The sequence below is a fragment of the Dromiciops gliroides genome, chromosome 4 (genome assembly GCF_019393635.1).
Source record: "Dromiciops gliroides isolate mDroGli1 chromosome 4, mDroGli1.pri, whole genome shotgun sequence".
NCBI lineage: Eukaryota > Metazoa > Chordata > Mammalia > Microbiotheria > Microbiotheriidae > Dromiciops > Dromiciops gliroides.
In genome coordinates this window covers 164,977,997-164,991,473 of record NC_057864.1, presented here as the reverse complement: position 1 = coordinate 164,991,473, position 13,477 = coordinate 164,977,997, and the positions used below count along the sequence as shown (strand labels likewise).

General features: G+C 35.4%; 1 protein-coding gene across 1 annotated transcript in view; it reads right to left on the bottom strand.

The window, feature by feature from the left end:
- Nucleotides 1-13,477, bottom strand: part of BCAS3 (BCAS3 microtubule associated cell migration factor) — a 789,343-nt gene that overhangs the window by 529,427 nt on the left and 246,439 nt on the right. The window contains exon 14 of the mRNA XM_044003231.1: nucleotides 5,325-5,418. Within this exon, the coding sequence (XP_043859166.1) occupies nucleotides 5,325-5,418 (94 nt within the window). The remainder of the gene's footprint in view (nucleotides 1-5,324; nucleotides 5,419-13,477) is intronic.

The following is a 13,477-nucleotide window of genomic DNA, read 5'->3' as shown; positions in this document are numbered from 1 at the left end:
GCTCAAACAAAACATTCTATCAGGCAGGGTTTGCCCTAGATCAAGTCTATTGCCAATCTAAAATATCCTCCATTTATTGACTAATGTTTTTTTTTCCTAAACTGCAGGTCTGATCATGCCACACACACCCTAGCCCACTCAATAAAGACCAGGGGCTTCTTACTACCTCCAAAAGCAAACAGAAAATGCTCTGTTTGGTGTTCAAAGATCCCTTCTGCCTTTCCAGTTTTTCTTATACCTAACTCCCCAACAGATTTTTTGATCTACTAAAACCAATCTCCTGGCTAGTCTATGGGGAAAAAAATCACATCTGTCACCTCTGTAAATTTTCCCTGCCTCTTCCCTATGCCTAAAACACTCTCCTTCCTCAGCTCTGCCTACTGAAATCCCAAGCTTCCTTTAAGTTGAAAACAAAATTTCATCTTTTGCTGGAAGGCTTCTACAACCCCCTTTAATTCTAATACATTCTTTATGTTAATTATGCCCTATTGATCTTGTATATAGCTTGCTCTGTAAACATTTGTTTTCATATTGTCTCCTCAATTAGACTGTAAGTTCCTTCACTGTTTGGGGCCTCCTTCTGTATCCCAAGATTAGCACAATGCCTGGTACTTAATAAATGCTGAGTGATTGATTTCATCTTTATACTCCCTGCCTTAAATGCTCTTCGCCCTATCTTACCTTACCTAACTTTCTTCAAGTTCCAGATAAAATCCTACATTCCTCATTAAGCCTTTCCTGAATGTGGGTAATCATAATTCCTTCCCTCTGTTGATGATTTCCAGTTTGTCCTACCTACAGCTTGGCAAAACAAATATGCTTTGTCTCTCCTCAATACATTGTGAGTTTCTTGAGAGAAGAGAGACTTTGACCTTTCCTTGTATTAGCAGAGATTAGCTCAATGTCAGACACATAGTGATGCTTCATAAATGTTTTCTGATGGAATGAGACCACTATACTATAAATTTTCTGGCTTAAACACATAAACTGATCAACAGGAATGGATCTGTATAATAAAAATGATTGAACAAAATTCACATATGTTGTAGTTTCCTAAAACTAATTCTAATTCTGGAGGAAAAAAAAAGAAATAAAGGAGGGGTAGCTAGGTGGCGCAGTGGATAAAGCACCAGCCCTGGATTCAGGAGGACCTGAGTTCAAATCCAGTCTCAGACACTTGACACTTACTAGCTGTGTGACCTTGGGAAAGTCACTTAATCCTCAATACCCTAAATAAAAAAAAGAAAAGAAAGAAAAAGTAAAGGGAGCTAGAAAGTCTTACTCCAAAGAGTAGACAAGTCCAGAAAAGGTTAGAGTTGATTTTAGTATATGTGAGACAAATAATGGCCTCGGTTTATTAGCATCTTATAGTAAATCAAAAGCTAAAAACATGATGCTCATATAGTGACCTGTTTGCAGTGGGCAATTAGGAATAGAACAACAGTATTTTGAATGTCAGAATTATTCAGTAATTCAGGCTACTATGAACTTTAAAATTTTTAAAAAGAGCTGTGACATAAGTTCTATTCAATTTCTTTGAAATGTAATTACTTTCCCAGAATAAAATTTCAATTAATATTAGAAATCATTAATAAAGCCAAACCTATTCTATTCATTCATCGGTCATCCTGGTGATCATTAGTCAGTCAGTCCGAAATATTTATTTCTGTAAAATTGACTAATTAAGTTGTTACTGTCAAGCAGACCATATCAATCAAAGAACTATAGATTACCCTTCTGCTACCATTCCTCAACTAGAGAGATGGGGAGATAAAAGATGGATTTTATTTTTTAATAAGTTTCAAAGGATTTGATTATAGCTGAAGAGTCAAATAGTTAATGTATAGAAAATATCAAGTTCTTTAGATACATAAAAGAAATGGCAACATGAAATAATTTTAAGTCTCATATTGAAGAAAATATTTTATTTGCTTAAGAATAAACTATTAAAATAATAATTTGGGGGGGCAGCTAGGTGGCGCAGTGGATAGAGCACTGGCCTTGGACTCAGGAGTACCTGAGTTCAAATCCAGCCTCAGACACTTAACACTTACTAGCTGTGTGACCCTGGGCAAGTCACTTAACCCCAACTGCCTCACTAAAAAAAAGATAAAAATAAAAAAATAATTTGGATTGTGGATGGATATCTGATAGCTATGTGGATACATGGATAATGGATACATGAATTTAATATGAAACATACTATGAAACAGATCATATAGTTCTCATTGCTAGGAGAAAAAAATGTATTCTTAACCAAACAAGAGACAGAGGAAATTACTAAAGATAAAAGATAAATTTAATTACTTAAAACTGAAAAGCTTCTGAACAAACAACATTAATGCATCTAGAATAAGAAGGGAAGTAGTCAAATGGGAAAAAATATCTTTGTATCAAATTTCTCTGATGAGGGTTTGGTATTCAAAATATATAAACAATTTTAAAATATATGACTAATAGCCATTTCCCAATAGGTAAATGGTCAAAGAATATGAACAAACACTTCTCAAGAGAACAAAATAGTATTCACAACCACATGAAAAAATACACTATAAGGTTTCACTTCACACTCTGCAAATTGGCAAAAGTGACAAAAAATAGCAATAGTCAATATTGGTGAAGTTGTGGAAAGCTAGGCAAACTAATGCATTGTTGGCAGAAGCTGTGAAAAGGCACAACAATTATGGAAAGCAATTTGAAATTACAGAAATAAAGTGACTAAAATGCCCATACTCTTTGAATGAGAGACTCCAATTCTGGGCTTATACTCAAAGGAAGAAATCAATAAGGAAAAAGCTCCACTATACTCCAAAATGTTTATAGCAGCACTTTTAAAAATAATAGCTAACAATAATTGAATATTACTATGCTACAATAAATTATATTTGTTATTAATACAGAGAAGCATGGAAAGATCTTTATGAATTAATGCAAAGGAAAGGTAGCAAAGAAAACTTCACAGCAACTACAACAAAGTATAAAGAATGACACACCAATAATCAAAAGTATATGTAATATGGGCCTGAGATACCTCAGAAGTTTTCTGGGGGAACTCAGGGAACCTTCTCCTTAAGAAGCTAAAAGGACAGACACACCTAAAGACCAGTCTCCCTCACCCCTCCAGAAGACAATGCCATTAGGCGTGGCTGCTGCCTGGGTGGTGCCAAGGAGACAGAGATAAATCCAGAAGTATTCTCATTCAAGACTGCACTGAAGCTTTCCCCACCCCCAATGGGAACTTTCCACTCTCAGGTGTTCACCCCCATATACCATTTATAAAAGCTATGGCCATTCTCCAGTACGATGAGATAGGTATCTCAAAGAACCACATCTCTGGATCTATCTCCACTTGAGACTCCTCTCAAGGTATCCATTCTCTGGCGCTCAAATACATTATTGTTTTATTCTAATTGGATTTGTATGCTAGAGGACATAATTCTTTAAAGAGGAATAACAAAGGACTCCCACACTAAGCATTCCTCCCCACCCACCCCACCTCGACCCTCTGACAAAAGTATAAATATTAAGTGGGACTCAAATGAACCAATATGAGAAAACATCATGGAGACAGGAGAGTCACAGTTATTTTACATGTTTTGGAACTTTTTCAATATTTCAATCAGTTATGATGATGTTTTTTCCCCATTCAAAAAAAAATACTATTGTTCATACAATTGGTTTCTCTGAGACAGATATACATAAGATACTATGATGATGTAAGAAACAAAATATCAATAAAAACTTATTTTTTAAAAATAAATATATGTTCCTATTATATCTGATTGCAAAACAGTTCACAAACTGGATAAATACATTAATACTATTAATATTCTTGAAATAAAGGAGATTAAAAAGTTTTGAAACTTTCCTCCCCCTCTCAAAGATTCTGAGTTAGAAGAATTACTGATTCTTATTTGCTCCTCTAGAAGGCTGCACTGCTGTTCATAAATGGTCAGATGATATAAAAAGGCAGTTCTCAAGGAAAGAAATTCAAGCTATTTTTTTTCTAATTAGCAAGCATTTATTTCACTTCTCCACTGAGGGAGTGGGAAGAAGCAAAGCAAAGCAAAACCCTTATGAGAAATATTCATCAATATAAGACTTATGTGGCAGTCAAGAAACTGATATAGGGGAAAATGGGGTACGGTTTGGGGCTGGGGTTCTTGGGAATTCCTCTTTAAAGAATTACACCCTCTTGCACACAAAACATAGTTAGAACAAGGTGATAGTTTATTTAGGAGCAAGGGAAGGGGAGGGTGGGGGGAGGGAAACCATGAAAGAAATCCTTAGACTTTTCATGGGGAGATTTGGCATAAAGCACATGGCTCAGAGGTACCAAATCTCCTCGAACAGGAAACCGGAAGGTACTTTTATAGAGGACTGATGGGGGTGGACCATCTGCCCGTGAAAAGTTCCTTTAGTGAGAGAGGACCATCCCCCACTGGTGGTAGCTGGGGGAATTGGGTGAGCAGTGGAGGACCATCCCCCACTGGTAGTGACTAAAGGAATTGGGTGAGGGGTGGCTAGGGATCCCTCTTTAGAACACAAAGGCCGAAGCCACACCCAAACTTATCTCCCCAGGGTAAGGGAGACCAGAATGAAGGGTAGGAATCCCAAGCTAGCTCAGTCCTATTTGGTTACTCTAGGCGTTATCTGTCCTCTGGTTTAGTTTCTCAAGGAGAAGATTCCTCAGTGTGCCCCAGAGAAATTCTGGGGTGCTCTGCGCCCCATGACAAAACCATGTCTATAAATGTTTGTCTCATTTTGTATATTATCCCCTCTCTTTTAGAAGTATTCTTTATCAATGGCCCTCTGGAGTCATTGCTTGGCATTTTATCACTCAGCATTCTTTAGTCTTTCAAAGTTGTCCATTTTTACAATGTTTTTGATCTAGTATAGATTGTTCTAGCTCTTTTTACTTTGCATTAATTCATGCTTGTTTACCCAGCTTTTTCTGGAATCATGTCCCTTATCTTTTCTTACAGCACAACTTTTTTCCTACCTGAATAGCCCATAGTTTGTCCAGCCATTCCTCTACTGAAAGTCACCCCTGAGTTTCTAGTTCTTTGCCACCACAAAAAGAGATGCTATAAATATTTTTGTTTGCTAATTAGAAAAAAAATAATGGAGTAATGATAATAAATTAATGGTTTGCCCTAGTGATGGACAGTGGCAGGAAAAAGTGGATTGGGTGATAGTAATTTATTGACTTAGTCTAAATCAGAATTTTGTAGTAGAGCAAGATTTCATTAAAGATAGAGAATATTCACTTCAAATAATCCAGCTTCAGGAACTAACAAAGCAATGCCAGAAAAACTACTCACCACTTGTGTTAAAAGCCATACAGCAAACAGGCTTTTCATGGGCAGGGAAATGGGCCACAATACCATCACCATCAGAATCTTCACTTACAAGCACCTATACAAAAGCATAGAAGACAAGGCAAATGAAACACTTCTTGGATAACAATACAGAGGAAGAATTACTTCATTTTGTGAAGGGCTCCAATCCTAGCACATAACCAAAATTTGTGGATTGGGCTTAACATATCATTACTCTTGGAATGGAGAAATGGGAAAACATCAGCATACTTCAGCTCAGTATGATCACTACAGGAAAGGGGTAGAATTTTGCACCTTTGAGTCATAAGGAAAAAAATTTATCAGTTTGCATATATAAATGGAGCACTTTTGCTTCTTTCCTCTTGGATTTATAACTTGAGTGATTCTTTACATTTTAAAATAAAAAACACCCTTACAAAACAGCTGAAATATCCATACTTAAAAAGCTTAGAGTAGAATCTACAATCAGGGAACTATTCACCTGTAGTCTGAAAGACCTCAATGTTTTAAGTAGTGATCTTGTGATTCTTGATCTCACAGATAGAAGACATTGAGCAAATTACATTAATCACAGATATGGTTCCCAAGAAAAGAAACTAATATTGGCATTAATCATTTTGTCATTAGCAACTCTTTACATTGAGAAAAGATATGTCAGTAGTTCTTTTATTCTTCGAATGAGTAAATCATACAATAAGTATGAATCACAAGCAATATATTTTGTTGCAATTTAAGAATATATCTGAAAAAATTTCTTGGCTTGATAACTCTACTTAGTGCCAAAAGAGTGTTCATTTTGTCTATTTTCAAAAATTATTTATGATTATATGCATTTAAAGTATGTCCCCGCCTCTCCCCACCCAATCCAAGAAAATAAATAAATAAATAAATAAAAACCTTTCACAATAAGTACGCATAGTCCTACAAAACAAATTCCCATACTAAGTTTAGGTAAAAATGTTTGTTTCTCTGCAATTTAAGTTAATCACCACTCCTGCAGAGGAAGAGTGGCAAGTTTCATCTTCAGTCCTATAGACTTGTGATTGCATTGATTGGAACATAGTAAGTCCTTAATAAAAGTTTACAAATTGAGGGACTGACTACCAACTCTGCTCTCCTCCAGTTCACAGACTTTCAGTTTTCCCTGAAAATGACAATTTAATCATTTCTCTTGGCATAATAATTTTCCATTACATATTTATATAACAATTTGTTTAGCCATGCCACAATATGAGGACAGTTCATTAGTTTCCAATTTAAGGGGAACACAAAAAGAACTGCTACCAATATTTCTATACAAATAGGTCATTTTCCTTTTTCTTTGATTCCTACGACTTATGATGAAAAAGGTTATCGACCTCCACAGAAAGAAATGATGGAGTTTGAATGAAGATCAAAGCATACTTAAAAACAAAACTTTCTTTTTCCTGGGTTTTTTTGGGAGCGGGGAGGGGAGGGTCGTTTGTGTTTTCTTTCACAACCATAACCAATATGGAAATGTGTTTTGCATGACTGCACATGTAAAACTTCTATCAAAATGCTTGTCTTTTTAATGTGAGGGAAAAGGAGGGAGAGAGTGAAAGATTTTGTGACTCAAAATTTTAAGAAATGTTAAAAAATTGTTTTTAAATTTAATTGACAAAAATAAAATATTTTAAGACAGTACTAGTGTTACCAATTCTCATAAGTACCCTCCCCCCCCAAAGTTTTGGTAACAAAACAAAGATAACAAAAGTCCATATATTGCCACTTATTATATATATGAAAATCTCATTATCCACCTCCAGTCCAAACACACTCAGAAAATAAAGAGTATTCTATAATATTTGGGATACATATGCATATATGCATATATACACACACACGTTTAAATTTGGGTAGAATATGATACAATATACTGATATAATTTCGGAAAGCCTGCGTAACACCTATCTTAGAAATTCTTATCAAATAGGAAGTTTTTTTCCTGAGGAATGTATGTCTTTGTCTTTACAAACGAAGGGTTCCATTAGTTCAGATTTTCCATGGTGGAATGTTTTGTTGATCTAATTTTCTGGGTTTTTTTTTTAAACCCATACCAAATATTTTAATGACTGCTGCTTTATAATATATATAAAATATTTTGAGGTCTCAAAGTGTTATTTCCCATTTATTCCTAAACTTTTTTCATTATTTCCCTTGATATTTCACATCTCTTGTACCTCCAAATTATTTATTATTTTACTGAGCTCCATAATATATCTGATTGGTACTTGGTCCTGCATTAAATTTATTAATTAGTTTTGCTAGTATTGTGATTTCTATTATATTGAAATGGCCTAGCCAACTGCACTGAATATTCCTTCAACTACTTAAATTTATTTCTTTAAGGAGAATTTTGTAGTTGAATCTATATAAATATTGAGTGTGCTTTGGTAAATGGACTCCAAAATATTTTATGAATGTTAGAACTATTTTGACTGAGATACCTCTTTGTATTATTGGCTCTTGGATTTTTTTTTTGTTATTATATAGAAATGCTGTTGTGGTGGTGCTATGTTGTTTTCTGTATTTTTATTTTGTAGCCAGCAACTTTGCTGAAGCTCTTATCTCAATAATTTTCTTTGTTGATTTCCTAGGATATTTTTAGGTAAACCATCCCGTCATTAGCAAATTGGGATAGTTTTATCTCCTCTAACCATCTTTATATCTTTAATCTCATCTTTATGTCTCATGCTATTTCTAGCATTTCTTTTTTTTTTTTTTTTTAGTGAGGCAATTGGGGTTAAGTGACTTGCCCAGGGGTCACACAGCTAGTAAGTGTTAAGTGTCTGAGGCCAGATTTGAACTCAGGTATTCCTGACTCCAGGGCCGGTGCTCTATCCACTGCGCCACCTAGCTGCCCCTATTGCTAGCATTTCTAAAACTATGACAAATAATAGTGAGGAGAGGGGGCATTCTTGCTTTTGTATTGTATTTACTGGTCAAGTATCTATTGTATTACCACTGTATAACATGCTAGCTTTTTGTTTTAAATATATTGTTATAATGTTGGGGGGGGGGGAACCCTTATCTTTAACATCCATTTCAGCTCTAAATCAAAAATAATAATAACAGTAGGGGGCAGCTAGGTGGCGCAGTGGATAGAGCACTGGCCCTGGAGTCAGGAGTACCTGAGTTCAAATCCGGCCTCAGACACTTAATACTTACTAGCTGTGTGACCCTGGGCAAGTCACTTAACCCCAATTGCCTCACTAAAAAAAAATAATAATAATAACAGTAATTAAAATGATTATGATGGTAACTCAAATTTACGTAGTACTTTAAGGTTCACAAAGCATTTTATACATATTATCCCATAACAGTCCTAAGAAATAGGTGCTACTATTAACACCAGAATTAGGTCTCCTGTATTCCTTTTTTCCCATTACTAAGATATTAACCATTATAAAATAACAAAGAAGTGAACCAACTGGTAAAACATTATCAGAATCCAAATTGAATGGGGTTCAAATCTCCTTCAGTCCTTCAAAATTCCAAGCATAGTAGATGGGCATCATCATTTTTTTAGCTCATAGAACAAATGATGGGAGCCATCTGTTTCTTGGAGTCTTTCCTGATATGCTCTTCATGCAAGCTACAGAATTGAAAAAGTTTTTTCCTGAACTCTGTAGTCATCACCAATGAACAAATAGTTCATTTCTACTACATAGAATAGCCCTCTTTCTCTCACCATAGTTCAGCCACTTGACACTTCTATTCACTTCGGACACCTTCCACCTAGCTCTTAAAAAACTGCTTTTTAAATATCCAGCTTTGTAGACCTTGCTCACTAATTAGGACTCAAGAGTAATACCATTACTCCATGGTTTCATGCACAGCCCTCTAGGAGATATTCTATTACAGATTCTTAAAGTCATGGACTCTTTGAGCAGCCTTCTCAGAATGCTTTTAAAAGAATAAAATACAAAACGTAGGATTAAAAAGGAAACCAATTATAATTAAATACTATTATGAAATTTCTCAAAAACAAATTCATGGGGGAGCTAGGTGGCACAGTGGATAAAGTACCGGCCCTGGATTCAGGAGGACCTGAGTTCAAATCCGTCCTCAGACACTTGAGATTTACTAGCGGTGTGACCCTGGGCAAGTCACTTAACCCTCACCACTTAACACACACACACACACACACACACACACACACACACACACCAAAAAAAAAAAGAAGAAGAAAGAAAGAAGGAAAAAAAAAAACAAATTCATGGAATCCAGGTTAAAATCACTGTTCTAACAGCTAATAGTATTTTGAGAAATTAAGTTCTATGGGAATTATCTTTTACAACTGAAACCACCTCTACTCGATTCGAAGAATTAAGGGTGTTCTATGGCATTTTTCTTTTTTATCTCTATTGATTATCCCAGAAAGCCCTAAATCTGTCTGGGCAGCTAGCTGGGTGGCACAATGGATAAATCACTGGACCTAGAGTCAGGCAGACCTGAGTTCAAATCTTATCTCAGATACTTACTAACATTGTGACCCTAGGCAAGTCACTAAACCTCAATTGCCTTAAATATCTGGGGCCATCTCCAGTCATCCTGATGGCTCTAGAGGAGAGAGTGAAGTTGGTGACCTTGCACAACCTTCCCTCACTTTAATCTACTTCAGTGCAAGTCATGACATCACACTGATGTCAACATGTTCTTCAAGAACGAAGGACAAACAAAAGCAAATTTGTTTATTTTCCTATGATTCAATGAGTTTCTGATCTATAACTGTCCCCTGTATGTGAAGAATCCCTGATGGTACAGAAAGAGTATATTAAGGAGAGGTTCATCTTTTTAGAAAAGGATTATCAATACTGTAATTCTTTATAGTGAGCTTCGCAAGTACATTATAAGTAGGGAAAGCATGATGAAGTGGAAAGAATCTTAAAGGGAGGAGTTGGGATTGCAATCTAGACTTTATGAATGAATTTGGACCCCAAGGACTCAATTTCCTCATCTCTAAAAGGGGGAAGGGGAAGGTAAGAATGGACTAGATGATTTTAAAGAGTTTTGCCATTTCAAATCATGCCACTAAAAAAGCAAGAGAAGAGATCTCTTCACTACTGTGTGCAGGAAATTTAGTCTTTTTTTTTTTTCTATCAGTAGAAATCTGTCTTCTCTTCCCCACATCCCTACACCTGAGAATGACAGAAAAACAAAACCTTTATTGCAAAGATGTATAACTCTGCAAAACAAATTGCCACATAGGAGATTTATTATTAAATACTGTAAGAGATAAAGGGCTTTTTGTCAGAGGAGATTAATCTAGACTGATTGAATGTGAGTGAGACTGACTGAGAGTGATTGACTTTGCTTATTAACCTACTTAAAGTTATTTAAATCAAAACCACACCTGGCCTGCCCTCAAGAGGGTATTGTTCTCAAAAGCTAAGGACTTTGAACTCAACAACAAGACCACCCTCAAGTCCTGTGAACCAATCTAATCAATCAGCTTGAAAGTAAATTCTTCATGGGGAGGGAGGCAGGAAGTAGGAAGTACAGCTGGCTCTACGGCTCTGTCTGTTTTTTCATAGCTGGAACCTCATGGTGTCAGAAGGGAAGGAGAAGAAGGAGGCCAGGCTGAACTCCAGGGTTCTCCTCTAGGGTAGATAGGCTTCTTCTTAACTTTCTGAACTCTACGTGTTCTCTCTTTACTATGCTTAAATAAATGCTTAATGTCCAAAGACTGGTGCTAAAAGCTTCTAATTTAAGGTGACCACACATTTGCTTTTTGTTTTGTTTTGTTTTGTTTTGTTTACATATAAGGTATTTTATTTTTTCCATTACATGTAAAGATAGTTCTCAACTTTTGTTTATACAAGCTTTACAATTTCAGATTTTTCTCCCTCTCTTCCCTCTCTCCCCCCTCCCCTAGACAGCAGGCAATCTGATATAGGTTATATCTATATATCTATATACATGTGTAAAGATATAGATATATATCTATACACATAACATTAATCCTATTTCTGTATTAGTCCTGTTATAAGAGAAAAAATCAGAGCAATGATGCAAAACCTCAAAATAGAAAAAAAAACAACAGCACCAAAAACAAAAGAAATAGTATGCTTCATTCAGCATCTATACTCCACAGTTTTGTTTTTTTTTCCCCCTTGGATTTGGAGACCCTCTTCTATCATGAGTTCCCTGGAACTCTTCTGTACCACTGCATTGGTGAGAAGAATATAGTCCATCACAGTAGGTCAACACTCAATGTTGATGATACTGTGTACAATGTTCTTCTGGTTCTGCTCATCTCACTCATCATCAGCTCACGTAAGACCCTCCAGGTTTCTCTGAACTCCTCCTGCTCATCATTTCTTACAGCACAATAGTATTCCATTGTATTCATATACCACAACTTGTCCAGCCATTCCTCAATTGATGGGCACCCCCTCAACTTCCAATTCCTTGCTACCACATAAAGAGCAGCTATAAATATTTTTGTACACACACATTTAGTTTTACTCATTACAACACAAAAGGGATAAAGGAAATTACAAAAGATAAAATAGTTCATTTTAATTACATGCTTTGCTCTCATTAAAAGTGCTGGTAGATATGAGTTCTTGCCCTCATTCTTTGGTCACTTTGCAGCATATTGTTATTGGTGTCTTTAGGTTAAAGGGCTTGCACAATCTAATGACATTGGTTATATTTCCAAATTGCTTTCCAGTTTTTCGAATCTTCAAATCCATGATTGCCTTTATTATCCTACATCCCACCCAATAATTACCATTTTGATTTTTGTTATCGTTGCCAATCTGATGGGTGTAAAGTAGAATTTCAGCCTGGTTAAAATTCATATTTCTCTTATTATTACTAATTTGGAACACTTTTATATGGTTGCTGATAGTTTGTTTTTTGTCTTTTGGGAAATGGCTTCATATTTTCACCATTTATTTACTATTTAATGTACCTATTCTAATATATTTGAATCACGTCTATATAAAACTGATTCAAAGTTGATATAGAAATGAAACCTTTTTTTTTTTTTAAGTGAGGCAATTGGGGTTGAGTGGCTTGCCTAGGGTCACACAGCTAGTAAGTGTTAAGTGTCTAAGGCCGGATTTGAACTCAGGTACTCCTGATTCCAGGGCCGGTGCTCTATCCACTGTGCCACCTAGCTGCCCCAGAAATGAAACCTTTATAAAAAATACTTGGTACAAAGATTTTCCCCTTTTTGTCAGTTTCTCTTCTAATCTTAGTTGTATTGGTTTTGTTTGTGCAAAACCTTTTCAGTTTTATATCACTGAAAATTGTCTCTTATCTCCTGTGAGATAAAATTTCATGAAGAACTCTTTCTCTCTCAGATGTGAGAAAATTGGGACATTAATACACTGTTGGAGATATGAACTGATCCAACCATTCTTTAAAGCAATTTGGAACTATGCCAAAAGGGCAATAAAACTATGCATACCCTTTGACCCAGAAATACCACCTGTATTTCAAAGAGATCATTAAAAGGGGAGAAGGACCTACACATACAAAAATATTCATAACACCTCTTTTAGTGGTAACAAATAACTGGGAATTGAGCAGATGCCCATCAATTGGGAAATGGCTGAACAAGATGTGATATATGAATGTAATGGAATACTATTGTACAATAAGAAATGATGAGCAGGATGATTTCAAAGAAACCTAAAAACACTTACATGAACTGATGCAAGTGAAATGAAAAGAACCAAGAAAAAATTATACACAGTAACAGAAACATTGTGCAATGATCAGTTCAGCAATACAATGATCCAAGACTCATGATAAAAAATTCCATCCACAAGCAGAGAAAGAAGTAATGGAGGATGAATTCAGACAGAAGCATACTATTTTCACTTTATTTTTTTCGAGTTTCCTTTTGGTCTGTTTCTTTTTTTTCATAACATGACAAATATGGAAATATGTTTTACATGAATGCACATATATAATCTATATCAAATTGCTTACCACTTCAGGAAGGAAAAGTAGGAGAAAAACATTGGAACTCAAAATTTTTAAATGTATATTTTAAATTGCCTTTACATGTAATGGGAAAAAATAAAACACTATTAATTATATTACTCTTTAGAGTTGATATTGGACCTTATGTAATAAAATTTGAGATTTTGTAT